At 38.4% G+C, this 19,816-nt stretch overlaps 4 protein-coding genes and 1 pseudogene across 5 annotated transcripts; 3 read left to right on the plus strand and 2 right to left on the minus strand.

Annotated features, from left to right (window-relative positions):
• The first annotated feature begins 361 nt into the window (after nucleotides 1–361).
• Nucleotides 362–4,404, plus strand: LOC110016282 (protocadherin Fat 4-like). The gene is made up of 3 exons (XM_023961833.1): nucleotides 362–422; nucleotides 697–1,038; nucleotides 3,218–4,404. The coding sequence occupies exons 1-3, from the start codon at nucleotides 362–364 to the stop codon at nucleotides 4,180–4,182; spliced, it is 1,368 nt and encodes a 455-aa protein (XP_023817601.1). The 3' UTR covers nucleotides 4,183–4,404.
• A 696-nt stretch (nucleotides 4,405–5,100) lies between these two features.
• Nucleotides 5,101–10,170, plus strand: LOC110016193 (annotated as a pseudogene).
• Nucleotides 10,171–11,192: 1,022 nt separating this feature from the next.
• Nucleotides 11,193–14,780, plus strand: LOC105355459 (protocadherin Fat 4-like). 2 transcript variants are annotated; one of them, XM_023962043.1, is made up of 7 exons: nucleotides 11,193–11,717; nucleotides 11,814–11,899; nucleotides 11,998–12,177; nucleotides 12,284–12,411; nucleotides 12,498–12,715; nucleotides 12,798–13,056; nucleotides 13,281–14,780. In XM_023962043.1, exons 1-7 carry the CDS (start codon nucleotides 11,472–11,474, stop codon nucleotides 14,504–14,506), a joined length of 2,343 nt encoding a protein of 780 aa, XP_023817811.1. In that variant the 5' UTR covers nucleotides 11,193–11,471; the 3' UTR covers nucleotides 14,507–14,780. The 2 variants fall into 2 exon arrangements, with proteins under 2 accessions (XP_023817811.1, XP_023817812.1); XM_023962044.1 differs by lacking the exon at nucleotides 13,281–14,780 and having other exon boundaries at nucleotides 12,498–12,888.
• A 1,419-nt stretch (nucleotides 14,781–16,199) lies between these two features.
• On the minus strand, nucleotides 16,200–17,210 carry LOC101156838 (olfactory receptor 1-like). Its single transcript, XM_004075546.2, has one exon. The coding sequence runs from the start codon at nucleotides 17,205–17,207 to the stop codon at nucleotides 16,236–16,238; it is 972 nt and encodes a 323-aa protein (XP_004075594.1). The 5' UTR covers nucleotides 17,208–17,210; the 3' UTR covers nucleotides 16,200–16,235.
• A 1,246-nt stretch (nucleotides 17,211–18,456) lies between these two features.
• On the minus strand, nucleotides 18,457–19,437 carry LOC101157074 (olfactory receptor 52Z1-like). The gene has a single exon (XM_004075547.1). It carries the CDS (start codon nucleotides 19,435–19,437, stop codon nucleotides 18,457–18,459), a length of 981 nt encoding a protein of 326 aa, XP_004075595.1.
• Nucleotides 19,438–19,816: the final 379 nt, after the last annotated feature.

Below are 19,816 nucleotides of genomic sequence, written 5' to 3' on the forward strand. Positions count from 1 at the left end.
TTGGTAATAGGCCAACCAAATAGGGAAGAAAAATTGCAGGGAAAAAACGTTGTAATGGATCGCACTGGACAAGTAAAGACAAATGTCATCATATTGTTACATGCACTGGTAAGTTAGCTGTCTAGTTTGCAAATATTTACTTTTTGATTAAATTAGCAAACATACCGTTTTTTTTTTTTTTTGTATGAGGAATACCAAAAGTGCTATTGTCCCTCCATAAAAATGGGAGTCTATCCTTTCTCTCTCCAGATTTTCGAACTAGTATCTACGCATGAAAATCTACCTGGAAATCCGCTAAATGCAAGTACTGGGAGGGGGGTTGTGGATGTTGAAGGGCATCCCATGGTTCCCTCCTGGTATCATGGATCTGTTGATCCTGAGGGAAAGCATGGCGCTGTCAGCCCCCACTCCCATAACAGATGGCGAACCCAGATGGATTTCCATAAAACTGTTTATTCATTCCAAGTAAGAGAAGACACAGTACCAGGTTAGTGACATCATCCCACATAAGAGCACATAAAAAAAAACATCATCCTGATGTTGCTCTAAAAAACTATCTGTATTAGTTTTTTCAAATTCACACTTATTCTATTTCATTGTGCATCACATAACTTTGTTTTTTATATATACAATAGCTATTTTCCAGTAATCTTTTTCTGTGTAAAGTTAAGTGTCACTTTTTTACTGTGCTTTTAGGAACGGTTGTGGGAAAAGTGGAATCTCAGTTTGAAAGTCTCAGGCCTCTCATGTTGTCAGTTCAGGAGGACGACGGCAACAATCTGTTCCTACTCAACCCCATCTCTGGAGAGTTCCTATTATCTCGCAGCCTGGACTTTGAAAGACAAAAGTTTTACATTCTCTCTGTGGAGCTGCAACTGGGGGACTCACAGGTGTCCAGTGTCAGAGTTTACTTCAATGTGCTGGATGTGAACGACAACCCCCCTGTTTTCAGTCAGGAAAACGTAACTGTGTCTCTGCTGGAGGACTCATCAGCAGGAACATGCTTCCTGTCGCTGAATGTGTCCGATAAGGATGAAGGTAAGACGAAACATAATTTTAACCTTTAGTATGAAAAACAGGAATGATCACAGTAGTTTAATACTTTTAATACTCACTTTATTTGCCTGCATTTACAACACAGAACCTCTATTAAATTTCTCATCCACAGGGGCAATGTAAAATAAAAAAATGGAAAGAACAAAACGTTTATGCAGAACTGCAATATGGCACTCCAATGTACTTGTAAAGTGCACCATCTAGTGGCAGGGAAGTAAAATGATTTACTGTAAAAAGGTTATAAAAAGATTATAAAAAAATCTATAAAACGATATATAAATTAGCAGTTGATTTTAATGTCCGTTAATTTAACTGAATCTAAATAATATTTGTAAAATTAAATATTATTTCTATTTTGTTACATTTGGAATAATTCTGACATACCGGTAAATTATGAAAAAGGTATGTAAATCCTGAATTAACCACAAATGATTGAACAGGTCAGAGATTTGTGTCATTTCTCAATCCAGGATGTTTTGTTTTCTTGGAATGTCTTTATAAATTCTACCAGTACATAAAATACTCAGAAAATGCACAAAAGCCAACCAAAGAATTAATTTATTCAACCTACATAGTTTCCTCAAATATTACTCACACATTTCACCCTTGGGGTCAATTTGACCCCAGGGATATTTGCCTTCAGAAAATGATTTACATAAAATTGTTAACAAAGTTTTTGTGTCAGGCACATTGTTTATTTGTTGAATACATAAATAACCCCTTGATAATGAAACAGATCAGTGGGTTGACCTGTTCTCTAGCGCCACCATCAGGCCAAACTTTTAAATGAGAATTAATGTATCTTGAAAGTTTTCATACAAATCTTCCCTAAATTTACTGACAACATTAATAACCACAAGAGTTTGAACCCTATTGGTTTTGGTGATGATATGACCTTTGCTCTCTCACAGAATAAAGCATATTGGCTGATGTTAGTGACCCCCTTTCCTTTTATGAATACATTTATTTACTTGTTTTTATCTCCTTTTTTATGACATATTTGTGGTTAGTCACTATAAAGTCTCACTTAACCCTCGTCTTTTGTTATCTGGGCTTGGGACAGAGTGACAGTGGCAGAGTTAGAGTCGTTTTTTCCTTTTTTTTCTTCTTCTTTTTAACGTTTTTGTGTGAAACAGAAAATCACGATGGGAACATAAGTCAGATAGTCAGAACTTGGAACAGTTCTTTATGCCCAGAGTCAAGCTTTTTGTCTGCACTACTGTACACAAGATGTGCACATAGTTTGTACATGCTCCTTGCAGACATATTTCTTGCTAGGAGTGTGTCCCACCAGAAACACAGTCCGCCATGTTGAAGACAAAGTGATTATTTGAGCTCTTCATTTGAGAGATAAGATGAGATAAAACTTTATTTATCCCACAATGGGGAAATTCTGTTATCTGTGTAAAGTGACCTTCAAGTGTTACAGTTCAACGTTATAACATATATACATAAAACATAAAATATATAACCATCAATTGAAACTATCTTACTTGAGATGATCATTTTAGTGGGGAGGCATGTGTAGTTGGAAAGACTTATATGTGATTAACTCACAAGCCTACATTGGCTTTCTCATTTTGGCAGGAGTTCACAAGTCATCTTATTTCCCACATGCCCACACCACGAGAAATATCAAAGTTCTTGTGGCAATAGTTGTTTCCCCACACCCCTGTTACGTATCAACTCAAAAGTATCCACTCTGCTCCTGCAGGTGTGGGGATGTTAGGTCACACACAGACAGACAAGTTTTACACAGCTAAAACAGCCTGGGGTTAAACTGACCCCCAAGGAACACCAATGTATGCAATATCTGTTTAGCACATTGAAAAAAAATCATCATAATTTTATGATTAATCAGTTGTCCCCTTCAAATTAGGAAAAGTCATGAAATATAAAGTAAAAAGAAAAAGGTTAACTATTATTATTTTTTTAATGACAAACATTGAATTGGGGTCAAATTGACTCCAAGGATAAAAGGAGGGTTAAGGTGTGTTTGAAATAATTGTCCTAAATGGACATGAAAACAAAAGTAATATTTAAAATGCTCCAGATAATACATGAGTATTAACTTATATAACTCAGAGCTTTATTTGTTTTAAAGGAGTACTTTATTATCATTTCCTTAGCTTGATCAAGTTTCAGTTTGCATTCTGACAATATTGTTTTTTTTTCCTCTTTCCAGGTGAAAATGCAGAAATAAAACTAAGACTGGTCAGTGGTGATGAAGAAAGTTCCTTCTTCATTCATTCCACAGGTCGTTTATGTTTAAGTGAAGACTTAGACAGAGAGAGAAAATCCTTCTACAATCTCACAGTGACGGCAAATGACTGTGGTCACCCATTGTCCTTACAGCTCACCAGTACAGCATACATTTTTGTTGTGGTTGAAGATGTCAATGACAATTCTCCTCTATTTGTGTCTGCCAAAAGTGTTAGTATACCAGAAAATACAGCATTGCATAGTGTTATAATGACAGTACACGCTGAGGATGAAGATGTTGGACCCAATGGTGAGGTTTGGTACCAACTCAGCAAAACTCATGATGGGACATTCAGCATCAACAACACAAGTGGAAATGTATACCTAGAGCAGATGTTGGACCGAGAGTTGGAGGATACTCTAATAATAACAATAGCTGCCACTGATAAAGGCTCCCCTCAAATGACAAGCAAAATGAATTTCACAGTGCACATTGAGGATGTCAATGACAATGACCCTCAGTTTCTAGAAAGCAACTACAGCCTGTCTGTAAGAGAAGATATCTCCAGAGGGACAAGCTTGTTTCGCGTTCAAGCTAATGATCAAGATATTGGGCGCAATGGACAAGTGCGGTACATCCTGACTCCAGCTGGTCCATTTGTAGTGGACGCAGTTCGAGGTGTTGTCACCGTCATGTCTGCACTTGACAGAGAAAAAGATTCAAATTACAGCTTTATAATAAAAGCTGTAGATCAAGGGACTGTACCTAGATCTACTACTGCTTCTGTTAGCATTACTGTGTTGGACATCAATGACTTTGCTCCCCGTTTTGTGCCAGAAACACTGACAATTCATGTCAAGGAGAATGAGGAGGAGATATCTCAGTTAACAAAGCAGGTGGTGATTCCCCCTAGTGACCATTGAATTCTGGAGATTTGGTAAAAATTTTTTACTGTTGACTCTTTTGTTTGTTTGGCCAGGTCTCAGCTGTGGATGAAGATCTTGACATAAACAGTCAACTTATATACCTCTTGGATAAAGGAGATGGAGGTTTGTTCTCCATTTCTCCTGATGGTGTGTTTCAGATTTTACACAGCCTTGACAGGGAGAAACAGTCTCTGTACATTGTCACTATCACTGCTTTTGATTCAGGTAATTAGATCTGCAGCACACCTTTCATTTATTTATTTTTTACAAAAAAAGCATCTAAAGCATAAACCTCAATGTCTTCTTTACATTTGAAGGATTGCCACCTTTGAATGGCACCTTGACGATTCAAGTCATGGTGGAGGACGTCAACGATAACTATCCGGAGTTCTCAGAAGAAGTCTACCACACCATAGTGGTTGAAGACAGTCCAGAAGGCACAGTGTTTGCCATGATTACTGCATCTGATGCAGATGAAGGTGTGAGCGGGCAAATCAGGTAAAAATGAAAGAACAAGGTGCTTAAAAACCCACTCCAATGAAAATCGTGTTTTTGCTGTTTTTAACATGTTCTTGTGTTCTGTTCTTATGTATGTCTTTATTCAAACTGTTGTGAATCAGGAGCAGACAAAAAAAACCAACAACATTTTAAAAAGCCTGTAGCAGTGGCATAGGTGCTACAGTCTGCAGGTCAAAACCTCCCTGCTCTGCTCCATTTTGATGCATCCACCTGCCAACTACTAGATCCATGTACTTCTTTGTTTTCCTCATCTGAGATTGAATCTGGCTGAAAACTGTATAGTTGGATAGCTCCAATATTTTTCTATGTTTTTGTTCCACCAGGAATGTTAGGTTGGGGGTGTGAGGGGCTGTACGCTAGCAGGAGAGAGTGTAAAAAAGGGATGATGGGAATGCTTCTAAAATAGATCAAAAGATGATTGGAGTTGGACTTTAACACAGTGACTTTATGAGAGCGTTTTAAAAAAACTGACCATCATATAATATTTGAATTGCAAAAGTTGTGCATGTACGGTTTGTGTTTAATATTTTCTTGAATTTAGGTATTTTATAGAAGATCTCGAGGCACCATTTGCTATTGGAGAAACTACTGGAGAACTATTTACAACTCATCTACTGGACAGAGAAACTGTCTCCATTTACACATTGACATTGGTTGCCAGTGACGAACATCCCACTCAGCCATTGTCAAGCTCTGTGCTTGTTACAGTGCTTATTGGAGATATAAATGACCACTGGCCTCAGTTTAAGAACAGCCCTTATGTGGCATATGTACCCAATGAGTTGGCCCCAGGTAAGAAGTTTTTCTGTGACTATAAAATTGACATTTGGGCTTGAGATTGAGTCTCCTGTTGACATGTTTCCACAGGTTCTGTTATTTGTGCAGTGAAAGCAACAGATGAAGACACAGAGATGAATGCAGAACTGCAATATTCTTTGTCTGGCCAGATTTCAGATTTGTTTTTCATTGAGAACAGCGGCACTATTTTTACCTCTAGAACAATACACAAAATGGAAGACATTGAAATCAATGTTTATGTTGAAGATAATGGTGAAAATCCTAAATCTGACACTACAACTGTCAGTGTCCGGTTTCAAAACAACTCTGATTTTCCAGAAATGAAAGTTGATGTTCAACGTTATTCTCTTTCTGAAAATGAGCCAGTTGGAGCTCTGGTGGCTTTAGTCTCTGCAGTGAGCATCAGAGCTGAACCCATTTCTCTCTACATTGCTGCTGGAAACATTGAAGACATCTTTCATGTGGACCAGTTCAGCGGAGCCCTGACACTAGAAAAATCTCTAGATTATGAAAACAGAAAAGAATTTACTTTGCTGATAGAAGCCAGAGACTCTGGCTCACCTCCCTTCTCGTCCTTTTTAGAAGTTCAGCTTAATGTCACTGATGTGAACGACAATTATCCCCAATTCACTCAAGCAGAATACAGATGTGAAGTTTTTGAGAATTTACCACCATCAGAAGTTTGTGATGTTTTGGCCATTGATGCTGATTCCCTTAGTTTCAGTGAAGTGAGATACAGGATAATTGAAGGAAACAGCAAAGAGTATTTCACCATTGATCCTGAAAATGGTCTAGTGAGCACCATTGTAAGTTTGGATCGGGAAACCATTGCTGTATTCACTTTAACAGTTGAGGCAGTTGAGTCTGACAAGCCACTTCATAAAGACAGCGCAAAAATCATCCTAAGCATTTTAGACAGAAATGACAATGCTCCTCAATTTTCGGAGATATATTTTGCTGAGGTGTCCGAAGATGCCCCTGTTGGACTCACAGTTCTACAAGTTACCTCAACCGATGATGACTTTAATTCAGTAATTTCTTACGCTATGCTAGGACAAAGTGAGGCTGCACCTTTCAGTATCGATTTCAGAACTGGATGGATTACTGTTGAAAGGTTTTTGGATAGGGAAGCACAAGATCACTACATTTTAAAAATTCATGCAAATGATTCAGTGTGGAGTGTCAGCACTGATGTAACCATCATCATTTCCGATGTCAATGATAACAGCCCAGCATTTATTGATACATTTTTTACAGCTGTTCTCACTGAAACAAATGTAGAAGATGTGTTTGTTTTGCAAGTTCTTGCCACAGATGCTGACTTAGGGCAAAACAGTGACATTTTCTACATAATTGAATCTCACAATGAAGAATTTTGGATCAATTCTTCCTCTGGAGCAATCTATACCCAACAGCCCCTCTATTTACATCATTCTCATTTCAAAGTGTTCCAGTTTACAGTGTTTGCTTTTGACTGTGGAAGAGTTTCTCATTCCAGTAATGCAACTGTTGAAGTGAGATTAGAAAAAGTAAACCACCACCCACCGGTGTTCTGGCCCATTCCATCTTTGATTGCTATTCCATCTCATTTGCCAGTGGGAACCGAGGTAATACAGCTCATTGCAACAGATCTGGACACCAACAGTAGCACAAGCATTGAGTATTATTTACAGGGAGGCAATGCATCTGATTTCTTTTGGATTGAGACTGGCAGTGGGCGTGTATTTTTAAGTCAAACTTTAGCAGGCAAAGAAAACTCTGCCCTTTCTTTGTTTGTTATTGCCGTAGATCAGGGATTCCCTCCTTTAACATCACAAACCAAAATTACTTTTGACATTACTGAGAGAAATCGGTTTTCTCCAAGCTTCAGTGAACCAGATGTAACTTTTTTAGTTCCCGAGGACATGCATGTGGGATCAGTGGTTGGGAGAATTCATGCAGAAGATAGGGACTATGGTCATAATGGTGCAATTACATACCATGTTGCTCATGACATTCCCTATTCACCAATGTCTGTTGGGAAAACTTCTGGACTGTTAACACTTGTCATGGAGCTAGACTTTGAAAAAGAAAGAATGCATCAATTCCATATCAAAGCAACAGATGGTGGCTGGATCTCTAAAACTGGCATGTTAAATGTAACAGTGTTAGTTGTGGACATAAACGACAATCCTCCAGTCTTTTTACTCTCAGAGTACATAGCATTGGTGCCTGAAAACTCAGAAATTGGGACAGTTGTACTCGATGCAATAGCTACTGATATGGACTCCGGTCAAAATGCACAAATATCTTACTCTCTTGTTGCTGGCCATGTAGATAAATTTTCCATTAATCCAGAAAATGGTACCATCAACACCATGGATGTTTTGGATTTTGAGATGGAGCAGATGTTTGATTTAACAGTGAAAGCATCAAACACTGGTAGACACACATTATTTTCTGTAGCACATGTTGTTATTCAGGTTAAAGATGTCAACGAGTTTATCCCAATGTTTGTGAAAGAAGAATTTCATTTTTCAGTGCTTAGCAATGTGCCTGTTGGAACTCAGATTGGGAATGTGTCAGCAGTAGATTATGACCAAGGATCCGAAGGTCAGGTGTTCTATTTAATATTTGGAAATAGGAAAAATCAAGGATTTGACATTGATACTCTTTCTGGAAAAATATATACGAGTAGGAGTTTGAGGAAGCAAGGTAGTTATGAGGTGGTTTTAAATTTTTTGGCCAAGAACTTTGGTGTCATTACTGGTATGGATGAAGATGAAACTTTGGTCCACATCAGTGTGGTTGACATAAATGAAGCACCCGTGTTTACATCCCCATGCTATGATGCAAATGTGACAGAAGATAGCCCGTCTGGGGCTTCTGTCGTCACAGTGAGTGCATCTGATCTTGACCCCATATTAGACTGGAATCATTTCTTTTTCAGTATAGAAGATGGAAATACAAATTTGTCTTTTGCAATTGACCCACTTAGTGGCGTTATTTTAGTAAACTCTCACCTTGATAGGGAGCTTTGGCCAGTATATAACTTGACTGTTGCAGCCATTGATAATGGGTCCCCTCCAGCCACAGGGACGACGAACGTCATTGTAAGTGTTGGGGATGTCAATGACAATGCTCCAATACTCACATCAACTGAGGCCCAAGTGATGGAAAACCAACCAGAAGGCACAATAGTCACGAGACTGAATGCATCTGACTCTGATTTACCACCAAATCAAGGCCCCTTTACCTACTGGTTATTAAATCAATCACCAAGTGGTGCTTTTTTACTCACTGCTGATGGAGTTTTACTTACCACAAAGAGTCTTGATCGTGAGACTATCTCTGCATATCGAGTCCTAGTTGTTGTTGAAGATGCCGGATTTCCAATGCCATTATCTTCAACTACAACATTTCATATCAAAGTCTTGGATGAAAATGATAATCCTCCATTGCCAAGAAACATTTTTATAGAAGTGAAATATTTTGGTAGTTTTTTCCAGGGCGGAATGATTGGTAATGTTCATCCCGAGGACCATGATGAGTCTGACACCTTTAACTGTGTCATAAGGAGTGGGCCAAGTAACATGTTTGCCATACCCAATGGAACATGCGAGCTTTGGTCATCCCCATTCCAGGGGGAGGCCACATTTAACGTTACTGTTGAGGCTGGAGATGAACTTCAGTTCACAGTGAACAACAGTATTTATGTGAATTACAAAGGTTTTACAAATGCTTCAATCGACAGCTGTGTTTTGTTTTATGTGTCGCTGTCCTCAATGGAGGAATTTCTGTCTAATAAGTATCTGAGATTTGTCAAAGCTCTTGACAGTCTGTTCAACCTGCAGGCCTCAAAAACTCATGTGTTTGGAATCAAACAAATTGGCAAAGAAATCCTTCTGTTGGCTGCAGTCAAAAATTACAATGGCCAGTATCTTAGCAAAGAGGTAGCAAATGGTATATCTACAGGACACAAGAAATCCCTAGAGGCTCAGAGCAATGTGACTATTTCTCACATTACCAGTGATCCATGCTTCACCAATCCTTGTCAAAACAAGGCAACGTGTAGCAAAAACATTTACATCAGCCAGGAGGTTGCTGTTCTGGAAAGCATGGCTGTCATCTTTGTGTCACCACAAAAAGAAGTCTTCAACTGTACCTGTCAAATTGGCTTCTCTGGGTCATTCTGTGAAGACGACATTGATGAATGCGAGGTGAATCCCTGTAAGAATAATGGCACCTGTGAGAATACAGCAGGAGGTTTCATCTGCCACTGCCCGACTGGTTTCTCCGGGACCTTTTGCTCTGCTGATGTTGATGAATGTTTGGGGGTCAAGTGCCAGAATGGTGGAACTTGTGTTGCTTCACATAATGGCTCTTACTGTCATTGTGTGTCTGGCTTTGAAGGTAAGCTTTATCTTGCAAAGTAGAGATTTTTGTCCAGGATAAGATGACTCAGCGTTGATCAAATACATGGTTCATTTTGAAGGAGAAATTTGCAAGGAACCAGTTGACCATTGCAAATCATCTCCATGTGTTGAGGGCACTTGCATGAATCTACCCACTGGATTCTTCTGTAATTGTCCCTTTGGTAAGAATAACACAACACATGAAATAAAAATGTGTAGTATTTATATTTACAAGACTATTACTTTCAGACAACAGATAGCAATCAGTTAGTATTGGGGATCCAGCAGACTGGCTAAATGAGGTTTAACAACCCCATTCTTTTACATTTTACTAATTTATAAATTTCTGTTATACAAAACACAATAAAATTGTCAAATTAAATAAGCAGTTGAATAGTTAATACTCATGTTTATGTTCAAACAGCATTTGATTGAGTTAACATTTTCCAGCTGGGCTTGTAATTGTTGTTAACATAAAGCTTTACATAAGTAATTATCGAAAGTCAGAACTCTGTCTCCCCCTCTGGTCACAGGCGAGAACCGTCTCCAGAGTTCTAAATGGTAAATGGCGAACACTTCTATAGCGCTTTCTACCCTCTTTCGAAGGCCCAAAGCGCTTTACAGTCACAGTCCCATTCACCCATGCACACACACATTCACACACTGATGCTGGCTCCTCTGCCGAACACTGGCGCCAACCTCCCACGAGAGGCAAGGTGGGGTTCAGTGTCTTGCCCAAGGACACTTTGACACATGGGCGTGCAAGGCGGGAATCAAACCTGCAATATTACGATCATGGGTCGACCGCCCTACCGCTGCACCACGGCCGCACTTCCTCTCGCAGCAAACCCAGCGCACATCTTCTGGATTTCACACACCTGACTTTTATTTGAAAATCACTCACAGTATACTTAAGCAGTGCACTGAGCCTCACTCAGTGTGGAGTACTGCCACTCTGCCTGTGTTACTGAGTTTAACATCCAGACTTGATCTTCTGATTTATTGGCCCTGTTTCGTCTTTGACTCTCTTCTGGATCCTGACTATTCTCGTTGTTTCTCTGATTCTCACATGCTCGTTATTGATTCCTGCTTGCCTGACCCTGATTTAGCTTTGTGGACTTTTAGCTGAGCTAATAAGACTGCTGTTGACAGTAATATTATTATTATAACAATTAATCTGGATTTTATTATTTAATTGAAAATAAATGCTGTCTAACTATTTTGGCTACATGGCATACAATCATATAGTGTAAAGTCTTAAATGTTTTTCTTAACTTGTGTCCGTTATGAATTGTTTCAATATCTTCAACATTCAAATTTTGTTCTATGTTGGGCTTTTATTTGTTTACAAATGTTGACACTCTAAATAAGTTAAAGAAGTATTTAATAGTAAGTCAACAAACTTTATAACAATAGATCAAGCTGTGTAGAATTAATCAAACGCTGTCATCTTTTTAAAAAGGAAAATGTTACATTCTATCAAGCTGGAACTGCATTTTCTCTCCCCTTTTTGTTTAAGGAGTCAGTGGAGTCCATTGTGAGGAGCACAGCTATGGCTTTGAAGAGCTATCGTTCATGGAGTTTCCACCTCTAGATCGCAGAACTAATTTAATCTATTTTGAGTTTGCAACGGTGCAAAAGTACTCACTCATCTTGTACAATCCTGGGGGATCTTTTAGTAGGGATTTTTTTGCACTGGAAATTGTTGACGGAAGCATGCAGCTCTCCTATGACCTGGGCTCAGGACCTGTAAGGCTGAAGACGCACAAACAGATTGCAGATGGGCTTTTTCACAGTGTAACTGCAAGAAGGATTGGCAATGTGAGTATTAGATTTAAATATGAGCTATTTGATCTGGACAGTAGTTATTGAGAGCAGAGGGAGTAAACCTGAAATGCACTCTTATGCATTTAACAGATGGGTTCTTTGCTGGTGGACAACTGCACAGATGTTTACAAAAGTGGATTTTGTTTTTCTAAGAGTGAGGGCACGATCTCTGAAAGGTATCTATGAGGCCATGTTGATAATAACTAACCGTTCAAACCTTGGCTATGCTTAGCTAAAGGTATGCTTTTTCCCCTTCTTCTTATGAATGAATTAGAACACTTGATGTTGGCAACAATAATATGACATTTGGAGGACTCAGGACTCTTGAATCTATTTTATGGCATCCCGATCAGATTAAAACCCATGACTTTGTTGGATGCATTCGACATGTTCATATCAATGGCATCTTGCTGAGACCTTCTATGGCCCTTGCAGCATTTAACATCTTTGACAGGTAAGACCGATCAGGGAAAAGCAGAGTCTTTAACATTTGTTTTTAGCAGTAGATGTGTTTTATAGGTCAGCATTGCATTATGCATCTAATGTTTTTTCTGCAAAAGATGTACTCGAGCAACGGAGTCAGCGTGCGGCAGTGTCCCATGCAAAAATGGTGGTGTGTGCCATGACCTTTGGTCTGATTATCTCTGCGATTGCCAAAGTCCTTTTGGTGGAATAAACTGTGCCACAGGTGAAGATGATGAAAGCTGATCAAAACAAAACAAAATGATTTACCCTCGTGACATGAAAGCTTGACCTTTTCTATTTTTGTCGCAGTGATGTCAGAGAATCTAGTAATGCAGTTCAGCAAGAGGGATTACGTTGAGTATGTCATTAAGGAAAGATTCAAGAGAGATTACCTGCTGAAAGGGTTGGTGGATGGAAGAAAGGCAAACAGCACAAACCAAACAGGGATTAACATTAAATTCAAAACCCAACAAGATGACGGAGTGTTATTCCTTGTCCTTGGACAGAAGGCAGCCATAACTCTCATGGTAGGAATGAAGGTGCTTTCACTACATGTTAAATCTTAATTCCTTTTTATGTCAGGTTTTCACTACTTTACTCTTTTCTTAGATAAGAGTAAAAAAGCCAGTGTATGTGTACAAAGATACATCATCCGGACATGTGTCAGAGTTCACTGCAGATCTACAGGTGACTGATGGGATATGGCATGTCCTCACATTGTCCAGCGATGGCCACAGCACTTCTCTGTCTGTGGACAGAAAACTAGTTTTTAACAGCACAGAACAAAGCATGGATCTGACGCCCATCAACGTGGAAAAGATCATTCTTGGTGCAGCTCCAACAAGAGAACCCCACTACGAACAACTAGGTGATCTGTTCTTTTTATCAGGTTTTCTGACCTTTTAAGGCAGGTAGTCCATTCACTGCAAAACAGACCCCTAAGAAATAAGTCCAAATTCCTACCCAACTGGCAGATTTTCTTTAAATAAGCAAAAATAAATAAATAAATCAAGCAAGGTTTATTTTACGTTCTCAAGATTCAGTTTTTGCAGTATTGGTTTGAGACTTATCTGTACATATTTCTTTCATCAGGTTTCAGTGGATGTGTGCAGTATTTCAATGTAACTGGATACAATCTGCCAATCAGTGGACACAGTACAACAGTAGGGGTTTGGCCAAGCTCAACTCTGTCCCAGCCAAGCTGTGGGTCTTCAGGTGTTTGCCTCCCCTCATCTTGCTTCAAAGAAAACTCTGGTGGGAGAACACGGTTGATGTGTGGACCTAATATACAGAACAAGTCCTGCATCTGCTTACGTAATGTTTCAAACCATGCCTGCGACATCTGTACCTCTACGGCCCATGATCAGTGCCCTGAAAAGCAGCGTGGCAACAAGCCGATTTGGATCACAGTTGTGGTCCTTCCTTCAATCCTGATCCTGGCAATCATTGTAAAGTGTATGGGCATTTATAGAGTGAGGCATCACAAGAGGAAGCGGAAGGAGCAAGGAAAAGCAAACATATCTTTTTGTTTGGATGATTGCAAAGATAAAGAAAACTCTCATGCCCCCCAGAAAGCAGAGCCCATTCCTCTGAGTGAGCTGGAGTACTATGAAACTAACAGCATCTGCAGTGCATTTCGTTTGGATGATTTTAGTAGGCGCAGTCATGTAAGCACCAGAAACTCTGTGAATGCAGAATGCAAGCAATGGAAAAGTCTTGGAATTCTCCTAGCAAGATTTAGGAAAGGCAAAAGCTCCAAAAAGCCTCAAAATGTTCCTTCCTTCGACAAGCAGTGTCCTGACCTTGAAACAGCACATCTGCAGACAGTGAAGAGGTTCCCTCAATCTGAGATCCTGAAGCCGATACAATGCCTGAGTTATGAGGAAATCTGCAAACTGAATGCTCCTCCAGACCTGACAGCGTCACATCAAACATCACAGCAGAAAAAACTCCTGAAATCCACAATAAGAAGGGAAACCTCATCTAGAAGTGCAGCAGACATCCCATTTGCCTGTTCAGAGTCTGAACACGGACGGCTTGATGTCACTGCTGGCAAAAAGTACATGCTTGAGCAGCCATCTTTGTCTGAGCACACTGTGAGGCAAGAAGTTAACCCACCTGTCAAGTCACCCTCTCTGCAAACAGGCCTGTCTGCTGCAGATCAGGAGGAAACTGGGAAACATCTAACCAGTGTAGTTGAAGAGTGGGTACATATTTTGAATTTGAATCTGCCGTTTAATAGCTATGTACCAGTGTTTGAGGATATTGCATGTTTACCCTCTGAATTTTGTCATAGTGACCCAGAGGAAATGATTTAGATGGTCTTTTACTTTGATTAATTAAAAATCTTTTTCCGCTGGACATTATTATATTTGAAATTAAACACAACTTTAAAGTTTTAAATTTTTTTACATGGATTGTCTGAACATTTTGTAGGACAAGAAAAAGTGTTAAATCAATTACATTTTACATGAATCAAAGAAAGCTTTATTATTCAATTTTAGTATTTAGAGGGAGCACTTTTTAGTTGGATAAATAATAGCAGTGTGTTATTTTATATATGTTAATATTTTATTTGTTTGTTATTTTATTATGCCGAATAATAAAAAAAACTCCTGGATTTATTTTACAGTTTTTATGACTTATACATTTATTTTGCATGTGTTCTGGCATAAAACCTACCAAAAACAAAAGACAGAAATCACACACTCGAGTAATTTTTTTAGCCACATCAATCTGTAAGACATGATTTTAGACTTTAGGAGATGAAAAAGAAGATCTGAAGAGCAGAAGTACTTTTTGATGGTCTTGTGATTCTCTGGTTGCATCAGTTTGTAACAAACAAAAAGAGTTTATAGGGAAGGTAAAGTGAAAGGGAAGAAGTGCTTCATTTAATACTGAAAATAAACATAACTTTATAGTGATGTGTGTCCGGAAATAAATTAGTTTAACTTAAAACTGAAAAAACTATTTTTGGTCCCATTCTTTCAGTGTGTTTCCGGTTTTCTTCCCCTCTGCCTGTTTCTTAGGTCTGAGGTTTGGTTTGTGTTTTAGTTCATAATAAGTATTGCAGGTCACAATTTAAGCTGTAAACTGCAACGGTGTCCAGCCAAAAGATGGAGGATTGGTTGTGGATCTGGCCTTAAAGTGGCCAAGGTTTCATGCTGAAACTGCTTGTGCAAAAAACAAAAGTGAAAAGAAAGAAGAAGTGAAAAGACTTGGTCTACATCATTTGAGTTTTCTGAACAATCACAATAATGAATACTAATTTATTATTATATATAAGGATCAGATCATAAAACACAGTGAAAGACTCTGTAGTGTTTTGGTAAACACCAAAGGTCAATACTTTTTTATGTATGTAAAAGGACAAATAGACACATTGGTATGAGACCTGTGTGTTAAGAAAAGACACAAAAACTTTTTTTGTTTGTTTTGTCTCTATTTATTTACTTGGTCAACTGGAACAGGTTTCTGAATGAAATGGGGAAAACTGTTACCTGTTTTGGTCATATGGCAGCTATCTTAAGCAGGGTGTGAGGGAAGGCAGACATTCAATGCTTTCATAAAAGTTAACATGAGCGGCGTGCAGGTAGTCATCAAGTGTTATGAGTAAACAGCATTTAGTTTTATTGCTTTCCTTTTTGTCAAAGTGATACTGGCATAAAATATAATAGTGAAAGTGAAAACATTAGCAATGAAAAGTCAGACTATTTTTTCTAGTTTTCAGGAGGGGTGGAGGTTATACATGTCAGGTGCTGAAGCGGGAGAGAGGAAGCAACTGTGAGATGCACAAATGTTGTAGTTCTTCATTTATGAAGCTTTTTTATTAAAAAAAAACATAAATATCATGAGTTTAGTCCCTCTAATAAACTCTGCATTGTGGTGAACTGAAGGACATCTTATAACAGAATGAAAGTATAGACCATAATAACAGCATTTAAATCAGGACTAAAAGATTAAAACCTTATCATGCTGCAACCATAGTTTAACAAAAATAACAAACAACATTGGTCACAACAGTTGTGATTCTTCTCAGTACTCGTGTCATGGCTTAGTGTTACTTTTAAAAGCTAAATTTATTTTCCTATTTTTAAACCTTTTCATCAAAGCTTCTTTAATGTCGGCAGTCTTGAGGCAATATATGAGAGGATTAACTGCAGCAGGTATGAGGCTGTACAGCAGCGCGATGATTATCCGGGCATCAGGACTAACTTTTACTTTCAAATTGTCAGTGATGTATACAACACATCTGGGCACGTAGTAAAGGCATGTGGTTAGGATCTGAGGAGCACAGGTGGACAGCACTTTGTGATACCCCTCAGCTTTTGTCATTTTCAGAACAGCTACAATGATTGAAAAATAGGAGAAAATGATGAATGACAAGGGAAACAAGAGTGTCACCATTGCATTTGCAAAAGCCACCTCTTGAACAAATGCAACATTTTCGCCACATGCCAACTTAGTTATCGATGCATGATCGCAGAAGCACTGCAATATCTTACTGTCACAGAAGGACAAAGAGGAAGCGTGCAGCACAATCCCCATCATCCGGATGAATGTTAAAGTCCAGCACAAGCTGCAAGCAATAGAAGTTGTTTTGTTTGTTATTATGGCAGGGTATCTCAATGGAAACCAAACGGCAACAAAGCGATCCAAAGCCATGACCAGCAAAATGAAAGAATGGATTGCTCCTAAAGAATGGACAAAAAACATTTGTGCAAAGCAGGTTGTGAATGGCGTTATCATGTCGTTCCACAAATACCGGGCGATGACTTTTGGGAGGGTCAAAGTGCCAAAGATGAGATCCGTCATTGCAAGGTGTGCAAAGATCAAATATGATGGCTTATGGAGGACCCTCTCAAATATAATGACAGCTAAAATGAAACTATTCCCAAACAAGATAGTGAGATAAACAGCGAGAAATACAAATGATGCAAGTCCATGATATTCAGGCAAAAGTCCTGGAATACCAACAATAATGAAGTCTTTTACCTTTGTAACATTGGAAGAAATCATTATTGTGTACACAGGCAAACAATATTCAAGCTCAATTGTCAGTGAAATATTAGTCCTGGAAAACAAAAGTTCATAATTTAACTTTCATTGCAGATATATACAGGAAATTAAACACAAAAATACCAATATTTCTGTTTTTTTTGCTCCATGAGTTCCAACAACAATTACCTTCCCCAGTCTATCCAAATGCTGACTTTCAGTTCTTTAAACTTTTATCTTGGAGCTTAGTCTCTTTTAGTCACTCGTATAATCTAGCCTTTATAATCACTGAGTGTAGTCTAATGATGTGTTTAGAGATAAAAACCCTCAGGAACACAGTCTCATGTGTGCTGAAGACGGCAAAGTTAACTCTCTCCCTGTGTACATTATGACACACATGAAAAACATGAAATACATTAACTCATACATGGAAAGTGAGGACATGTAATAAAAATGTCTTAAATGTCTAAAAAAAATGGGATGCAAGGCATGGGATTGCACCATCTAACGCGAGGAAGAGCTCGATGCAGCTTCACCTCGCAGCCTATCCTTATTTGAACAAGAAATGCCCAAAATACAGTGATGTATTGAGGATTCATTTATTCATAGGGTTATTTGGTTAATCCAAATTATCCCTAGGTGTGAATGTGACAGTGCGTGGGTGTGTGATTGTGGACACTCTGCCACTCAGCCCTGTGACCCCGAAAGGGAATAAACGGAAGAAGATGACATTTATTCATCGTCTAAACCCGTTTTGTCCCTTTCCGGGTGATTTTGAGGAAAAAAATGGTTAAAGTGATCAGAATTATACATATAAATTGAATTCATAGCAAAAATTACTGGACACATATTTATTTTATTGATAGTATTCATCTTATGATGGGAGGTGAGGATAATGGCAGGTCAGACACTACCTCCCCTGACCACACGTCGCTGGTTTCTTTAGATCTTTTAAGTGTTTTTGACATTTTTCCCCCTGATATTCTGTTAAACTCATTTTTTCAAATATAAAATAACCACAATTAACATCCAATCACATGTAATATTTCACATTAAATATACTATTCATAAATAGAAGATGAATAGATGCCACAAAGAAAGTTTTTTATGTAAGAAACATTTCACAAGCACAAAGCATGTACCGGTACATAAAACACAAATGTGAGAGGAGGAAGAATAAAAATGGCTGTACGACAAATGCAGTTCATTATATGTATCACTTGTCTTCAAAAAAACAAGCACGTGATACAAAATTACAATAACAGAAACATTATTTATCTGTTGGCATTATGCTACCCATCTTTGTTGTTATAGTTTTTTTAGTGGTTAGGAATTTTCTTTTCAAATTTTCCTTAATTTCCTTAGTTTTAAAACAGTAAATTACTGGGTTGACCGCAGCAGGTAAAAGACTGTACAGCACTATAACAGCGATTCGCACAGACACACCAAACGTGAATCCCAGAAAATTGGCCAAATACACAAAGCATCTGGGTAAGTAGTACAGACCTGTGATGAGAAGCTGCGGCGTGCAGGTAGACAGAGTCCTCAGTCGACCCTCAGAGGAGGAAATTCTCAAAACAGTAACAATGATGACAAAGTAAGACAAAATAATAAAAGCTAAAGGCAACAGCAGGGAAACCATGGCACCAATGAATCCATAAACTGTTGATTGTCGCACATTTTCACACCCTAGGTTTATTATTGATAAATGGTCACAATAGCATTGCACAATAATGTTGGAGTTACAAAAAGGTAAAGAAAGAGCATCTAAAACCACAAAAACCATCCATGAAGCTGGCACAAGCCACGACAATCCACAGAGCACAGAGGCAACTGCATTTGTGAAAAGTGATGTGTATCGCAACGGAGCACAAATAGCTGTAAACCGATCTAATGCCATCACCATCAAAATAAAGGAATGAGCAGCACCTAAAAAATGAACAAAGTACATTTGTGCAAAACAGCTGTAAAATGAGATGACGCTGTCATTAAACCAATATTTTGAGAGGATCTTTGGCAGAGTTAGAGTACCAAACATAAGATCAGTTAAAGCCAAGTGACAAAAAATCAGATATGAGGGTTTGTGAAGACGCTTCTCCCAAATAACAAACACTAAAATAAAAATGTTTCCCACAGCTATTACCAAATAAAGCAGAAACAGCAAAGTTGACACAAGGCTGTGATACTCTGGTAGAAGTTCAGGAAATCCAGTGATGAAAAAATCATTTATCTTCGTAACATTAGAAAACATAATTTTCACAAGGAATGAAAATAACAAACTAAAATGAAGGTACAAGTTTGATCCTCAAATTCGTTATTTTGTGACAACAGTAAATGTGTCAGAGTTACTGAAAAAATACACAAAGCATGAACATATCTACAAAATTACCACAGAAACAGAAGAAAACTGAATCAATGAAGAGTTTGATGGGATGTTTTCTACTTGACATCATACAGAAAAATGGTTACAAGCGTTCTGCAGCACATCCATTAAGACTCTGCTTTAATAAGTTGTCCTCGTCATCTGTGTGTCATAAAAACAAGAGGAATCCCAAATTGACTATTTTCCCAGATGAATTCCATGAGATCTGCCAAATGTTATGACAAAAAAACAGGACTGCGAGGTTCAT

Source organism: Oryzias latipes, chromosome 13 (assembly GCF_002234675.1).
Source record: "Oryzias latipes chromosome 13, ASM223467v1".
Classification (NCBI taxonomy): domain Eukaryota; kingdom Metazoa; phylum Chordata; class Actinopteri; order Beloniformes; family Adrianichthyidae; genus Oryzias; species Oryzias latipes.

Excerpts from the sequence above, each read along its gene's own strand:
- LOC110016282 (XM_023961833.1), top strand. The coding sequence starts at position 362 with ATGGATCTGTTGATCCTGAGGGAAAGCATGGCGCTGTCAGCCCCCACT. Across the intron at positions 423-696 it reads CCCCACTCCCATAACAGATG|GAACGGTTGTGGGAAAAGTG; the intron begins GCGAACCCAGAT and ends CTGTGCTTTTAG. Across the intron at positions 1,039-3,217 it reads TGTGTCCGATAAGGATGAAG|ATTGTTTTTTTTTCCTCTTT; the intron begins GTAAGACGAAAC and ends CATTCTGACAAT.
- LOC101156838 (XM_004075546.2), bottom strand. The coding sequence starts at position 17,207 with ATGATTTCTTCCAATGTTACAAAGGTAAAAGACTTCATTATTGTTGGT.
- LOC105355459 (XM_023962043.1), top strand. The coding sequence starts at position 11,472 with ATGGAGTTTCCACCTCTAGATCGCAGAACTAATTTAATCTATTTTGAG. Across the intron at positions 12,178-12,283 it reads GCATTTAACATCTTTGACAG|ATGTACTCGAGCAACGGAGT; the intron begins GTAAGACCGATC and ends TTTCTGCAAAAG. Across the intron at positions 12,716-12,797 it reads AGGCAGCCATAACTCTCATG|ATAAGAGTAAAAAAGCCAGT; the intron begins GTAGGAATGAAG and ends CTCTTTTCTTAG.
- LOC101157074 (XM_004075547.1), bottom strand. The coding sequence starts at position 19,437 with ATGTTTTCTAATGTTACGAAGATAAATGATTTTTTCATCACTGGATTT.